Source organism: Macadamia integrifolia, chromosome 5 (assembly GCF_013358625.1).
Source record: "Macadamia integrifolia cultivar HAES 741 chromosome 5, SCU_Mint_v3, whole genome shotgun sequence".
NCBI classification, from domain to species: Eukaryota; Viridiplantae; Streptophyta; class Magnoliopsida; order Proteales; family Proteaceae; genus Macadamia; species Macadamia integrifolia.
The window spans coordinates 26,885,147-26,891,878 of record NC_056561.1 but is presented as its reverse complement, the minus strand read 5'-3'; the positions used below and the strand labels follow the sequence as shown (position 1 = coordinate 26,891,878).

The window sequence follows — 6,732 nt, the reverse complement described above, 5'->3', positions numbered from 1 at the left end:
GTGCAGTATTGCCTTTCATAGGGGATGAGGTAATCATTCCACCCCCACCCCAACACCATGTGTTTAGGTGCAACCCCCACATAAACCATTTTCCCTAATAATAAGGCAAAGGTTTTGTGCATAGTGAAACTGTCGTAGAATGGAGTTGAGGAGGTACACCACAGATCCTCATCCTCCATTCAACAGTTTTGTGTATGACCATGCACAAAACCTGCCTCAATATAACAGATTCCCATAATACCTACTCCAACGTAAAAAACAGCACACACGCGCGTTAGAGGGAACCTCTCCTTATTGAGTCAAAAGTAGAATTCAATAGATCAATTATACCAGTTCAACAGTGAAAATAAATGATTATCAAACTAGGAAAAAAAAAAAAAAAAAAAAAAGCTATCTTCTCTTGATTATTTTTTTTGGTAGAAAGTATCTTCTCTTGATTAAAAAAACGAAAATATGGAAGATGAAACTAATCTTTACCCAGGAAAAAAAAAAAAGAAAAAAAGATGAAACTAATGAAATTTAAATATATTTAAAAACAAATAAATGAATAGAACAATGCCCAGCTTGCCAATGATTTGCTGGGATTTTTTTTCCTTCTAATTCGAATTCTAGTCTTTATTTTTATTTTTCTTTTTCAGGAAAGAGAAAAGATGCTTTGCCGGCTACACAGGTCCCATGTGCATATGTACAGAATCAGAAAAAAAAAATCTACCGGTCGGCCGGGAATTCTAACTGTCGCCGGCCGGTAGTGTTCTTCTCTCACCCTCCCACTATTTGCTTTAACGGAGAATCGGAATCCACACTTCCTCTGCTCCGATTCACTCTGAAGAATTGGCCAAAGGAATCTCTGATTATTTGTTGAACAAAGTCCAAACATCCACAACCATTGACAGAATCTGAATTTGAACGAGAATTGAAAGAACAAGCCTTCCCTAACCACTTAAAGAATCCCATATTCTTTCGTTCACGAGACGATGACATTGGCTGCAAATAAGCCGAAGCTGCTTTCTTCACAAGCTTGTTCTTGATAGGAATCTCGTCCCATGAAATTCCTATCGGAGAAGAAAGAGGCAACAGATCCTCGAGGCTCGTATAGGAGGACTTCACCCATACTATATCCAGGCATGAAGAATTTGTAGTTAATGGTGGACTGAAGTGGTTCGCCATTATAATGGTGGATCCAATCTTTTCCGGGAGTAATAAATCTTGGGGTTGTGGAGATAAGATACTGATAGTATTTAGTCTGGCTTTTCCCATTGGAGGCGGAAATTGGGATTATCAGGTTTGGTGTTTCCTTTGTTTACTATAATTTGGTGTTGGGACGTTAATGGAAAGTTGAGAGAGGAGGAGGAGGAGGAGCCTCGTAGGATATAAAAAGAGAAGGAAAAGTGAGAGTTGGATTAGAATGAGGAGTGAAGGAAGATAGAAGATAGAAGGTGACTGACTGTGACGGTGAGGGGATTGCCCGTTACTAAGGATGAATGGTTCTAGACTGTGCCATGTCATCAACTATATCACCCAGTCGGATCCAGATTCATCTCGTGGGGCCTACTGTGAAGGAAAGCCAAAGTACGAGAGGGAGCCAGTTACTTGGGTTTTTCATTATTTTTTTTTTTTTGTAAGAAGAAATTATTTAACCGTATAGGGCACGAACATAATAGCACATACAGCCAATGGGAGATCGTGCTTGAGCATCCTTACCGTGAAGCAATGTCAATTTTTCACACCCACTCTGTCTTAGTGGGGAGGTAGACACTATTGGGTAAAATTCTTTCTTTACATGAACTTATGTACAAAAAAAGAACTTTGATCACTTCCACCAACTTTGGATAAATGTAAAGATGAAACATTAGACGTAATTTTTTATTTTTTTTTTCTATTTTAGGGAGAAGCAAAAATTTGGTTATCACTATTACAAGTTACAACTACCAGGGATAAAATGGAAAATAACAAAAATATACAAATTGAGGTATTAATAATAGAATGTCATCAAAGACAGTATTGGTTAGGTGGCCCAATCCAAAATATTGACAGCCTAGTTGAGAGAAGCTATCATAGATTGGCAATCAGATTAAATAGCCGAGTATTGAAGGGAAAGATTGTTAATTGTATGAAGAACTTAGTGCAGTTACTCTCAATATTGTTTCTAAGTAGAGATGTTGTGTTGATCATAGAGTTATTCTCTTTTATTAAAATTCATGAGTACAAATTCTGTTAGAGCTTTTACCAAATTCAATTTTAGGGCTTTATGAGAATATCAGCGAGTACCTTTCCAATTCAAATTGCGATTTCCAATATAGAACTGAGTACTACTCAGTCAACCTGGCCTCGTAAATCGTCTATTACGCTGTTGGGCATTTAGAGTTGACACAGCCCAATGCGTCTCTTTAGTTTCTCCATTAACTTCCAGTCTCTAGTCTCTAGTCTCTAGTCTCTAGTCTCTACCCTATATATGACAACAGAATCAGAATAACTAAATCATACCCAGATGGTGATTTCCAACCTCCAACTCACTTCGAGCTTAGGATTAAGTCGTTTTCCTTGCTCTCCAAGTCCTCGCTTGAAAGATACGATTCTGGAAATTTCGAAGGAGGTGGGTACAAATGGTACTTTTCTTATCACATTTATTAGGTCTTCATCAGCTTCCCCCCTTCTTCCCCTTATGAGAAAAATGATGCATGTGTACACATATAATTGGTGAATTCCAGGAAACTCTGTTTGTACCCAAAAGCAAACAAGGACAAAAATGGGAAAGGGCACATCTCTATCTACTTGTTGATGTCAGAGACAAACCCCCTCTCTCCTGGTTGGGAGGTCCATGTCTTTTTCAGGCTGTTGTTGCTTGACCAACATGGGGACAAGTACTTAAGCATCCAAGGTGGCTCTCTTCAATTACACTTATCAAATTTTAAATTCATTCATAATCTTTCTTACTACTATAGCCTTTTGTTTAATGATTGTGACAATGACAAGACTCAAATCTAATAGAACTTCGTCTTCAACTTAGATTTATATATATTGTCATTTAGTTGTCTAATTTGTTACGCTTGAAAAACTGCCAAATATATGAGGACACTAGATACCAATGGAAGAGCAAAAAGATTCCGTGTATCAAAAACTCAATATGGGGTTCGATGGATTCATTACTCTGAAGGAATTCAAAGACCCTTCTAATGGATACTTGGTGAATGACACTTGTGTGTTTGGAGCTGAAGTCTTCGTCCATAGAGAGAATGTTGCAGGCAAAGGGGAGTGTCTGTTGATGACAGCTGGACCTGACACTTGTAACCATACATGGAAGATAGACAAGTTCTCTGAATTGGATGAGGAATCCCATTTCTCTAAAGTGTTCACTGTTGTGGTCATGATTGGTACCAATTATGTGGAAGCACAATTGCGAATAATGGACCAAGTTGGCAGCGAGCACGTGGAAAATAGACGTGAGTCGGTACTACTATGAGCGTTTGTTTCCTTTTCTCCATTGCTCTTACCTCCTGATTTAGTTCTTCAAGTATAGGTCGAATCTAGTAAGATCGATTCATTTTCTTCTTCCCAAATTCATTACCATTTGTTTTTGGGTGCAGTGCAGCAGTGGTTTAATGGCTCAAGTAAGAATTGGGGTTGGAAAGATTCTCTCTTTCAATATTCTTAGAGATCAATCAAAGGGCTACTTGGTGAAAGATGTTTGCATCATTGAAGCACACCTTCTACTCATTGGAGCAATTGATGAGAAATTGGGCCAGAAATCAGGATGAGAGGAAAAGCTTTTAATATATATATTTTTTTTAGTAAAAACAAGAAGTAATTGACCCTCCAATGTTAATCTTTTCATTTATAATTAGTCTCATTTTAATGTTCACACTTAATGAGTTCTGATTAGCGCATAAGTAGCCCACAAAATGAACTTCCCCCGTCTCTTCAGACACTCTTTATCACCTTAGCCATCCCATTTAGCAAGGCAGTTGTTTTCTTCCATTGGAATTTCGGTTTCCCAAAAGACAACAGAAGAACTTTTTTTTTTTTTGTTTGCTAAAAGATGTTTTTATTAAAATAAAAGGGGAAAATACATCAACAGAAAAGAAAATGGAAACACGGCCGATACCGCTAGAGAAACTTGCTCTCCCCACCTTCAGCATAACCATCAGCAGAGAAAGCAAGAAACACCCTAGCAGAATCTGAATCTATGCCTGTCCATTGCATCATTTTCAATCTCCATCATAATATGACTTGAGAATGTCACAGCGGTTTTTGTGATTCCTGATTTTGAAGCCTTCCTTGCCGAATAATCTGCAACCACATTTGCCTCGCGAAAGCAATGTGAAATTTTCCACGAAATAGAGTTTAGATAGGGGAGAATAGCCCTCCATCGTTGGAGCACAAACCATGGGACTTGGTTCTTCTGCACAGCAGACACCACACCAGTAGAATCTGACTCTACCCACACTTCTCTCGCTCCGTAGCTCTTTGCCATGATCAAACCTTCCAAAACCGCTTCAAACTCAGCCTCGAAGATTTTTTTTATGCCTAAGTAAATACTAAATGAGTTGCAAATCTGACCCTCTTTGTTACGAGCAATGCCGCCAACGCCTGCCCTTCTTGGGTTCCCCAGAGAACTCCCGTCAACGTTGATCTTAAACCAATTCGGATGGGGTTTGCACCAATGCACTTCCAGAGGCGGAACAAACTTAGGGGCCTCTATATGTAACCCCAATTTCCTGTAGCATGAGATATCGCTGATGCTCTTCATTTCACCCTTCGAACTACCCAAGCAAAGACCAAGCTCTTGGCAAACAAATTCAAAAATATGCGCATCGGATTGAGCCTTGTCCTTTCCTCATGGCTTCTTCTATTTCTCTCCCACCAACCTTCTATTTGATGCATCGGCCAAGAAATCCCAAAACAAGCATAGAACCTTTCCCATATGCAAGTTGAGTATGGACAACGAATAAATACATGGTCAATGACATCTTCATCTTGGTTGTAGAGGAAGCATATCGATGCCATCATAATGCCTTTAGCTTTGATCAGCTCGTCCATTGGGAGTTTCCTATGAGCAAGCCGCCATCCTAGAGTAAAGTACCGTGGGGGAAGTCCTTTCCTCCAAATCAAAGAGAACCAAGGAACTTTTGGGGATTTTTCTCTAATTTCATCCCATGCAGAAGCCATAGAAAAATTCCCCATAGGAGATAACTTCCAAGCGCAAAGAAAATAGCTATCTCCTTGATAGATTTAAAAATATTATTTAGAAGGTCAGACTGCACCATAGGGAAGTTCCATTGACCATCCTGGATAAACTCACACACTTTGGCATTAGTGTTAGGGGGGGTAAGGTCCATAGTCTGGATCTCCTCCATCAAAGATTTAGGACCCCACCATTTATCCTTCCAGAAGTTTGTCAAATTGCCGTTGCCGATGACCCACCTCTCGTTCTCTAACACAAAGTCCCAAGACTTCCGAATCCCCAAGGCAATTGATGAAGGCCTACTTCCTTTGGAAAATTTACCATCCTTCTTAATAAATCTTGCACGAAGGAAAGAACTAGCGTTCGATTTCCCACATTTTATTCTCCAAACCATTTTACACAACATGGCTTTATTCGAGTCTCTTCGCTTCCTGATCCCTAGGCCCCTTCTTCTTTGGGCTTGCACAGAGAATTCCACTTCACTGTAATTGCTCTCGAACTGTCCACCTTCCCTGTCCATATAAAGTTTCGCATTCATCTCTCCATAGTAGCTAGGAGAGATGAAGGCCACCAGTATACCGTAAAATTGTGAGTAGGGATGCTAGAGATCACAGATCTGACTAGCTCTGTTCTTCCTGCCATTAAAAGAAGCTTACCCTTCCACCTTGCAAGGCACTTCTTCACATTGTCCATAACAGGCATGAGAGCATTCTTTTTTAACAGACCCTTAAAGATTTCAACCCCTAAATATTTTGTAGGGAAGCTACAACTCCGAATTCCCAAAATATTAGAGATACTCTGCTTCCTTGTTGAAGCAATCTTGCCGAGGAAAAGCTTACTTTTGTCAAGATTGATGCATTGACTTGAAAATTCTTGATATTTGGTCAAAAATTTTTTAGATTGTTGACATACCTCTGGGAAGCATTGGTGAATATAAAGATGTCATCCGCGAACAAGATGTGCCCTGGGGTTTTAGCGCCTCTTGGGCCCTGGATTGACCTTATTTAGTTCGACTGGATTAGCCCCTTCAGCCCTCGAGATAGAACTTCTTCTGCAATTATAAACAGTATCAGCGATATCGGATCACCTTGTCTCGGGCCTCGTTCCACATTAAAAAACCCTTGTGGTCCTCCATTAACTAGAATTGATATCTTAGTAGATATCAGAATTTGGTTGAGCCATCCGATCCATCTCTCAGAGAAACCGAATCTATGCATAACCTGAATAATAAACTTCTAGTCAATTGTGTCATAGGCTTTTCTGATGTCAATTTTTATGCCGATACCCCCTCCTCTGGGGGACGAGAACATCAAGTTCGCAAGCTCTGAAGCAACAATAATATTATCATGGATAATCTTTCCTTTTTGGAAAGCGTCTTGTTCATTAGATATTAATCTGGGAAGAAGATGCTCCAACCTCAATGCCATCACCTTTGTAATAATTTTGCAAAAGAAGTTCCCTATGCATAAGGGATGGAAGTTACCTAGGTTATCTGCCCCATCTACCTTTGGGATCAGCACAAGGAAATTGTTGTTCACACCCTACAGCAT

The 6,732-nt window shown here is 39.6% G+C and overlaps 1 protein-coding gene across 1 annotated transcript; it reads left to right on the top strand.

Annotated features, from left to right (window-relative positions):
• The first annotated feature begins 3,124 nt into the window (after nucleotides 1-3,124).
• Nucleotides 3,125-3,755, top strand: LOC122077986. The gene is made up of 2 exons (XM_042643867.1): nucleotides 3,125-3,448; nucleotides 3,585-3,755. The coding sequence occupies exons 1-2, from the start codon at nucleotides 3,125-3,127 to the stop codon at nucleotides 3,753-3,755; spliced, it is 495 nt and encodes a 164-aa protein (XP_042499801.1).
• The last annotated feature ends 2,977 nt before the right edge of the window (nucleotides 3,756-6,732 follow it).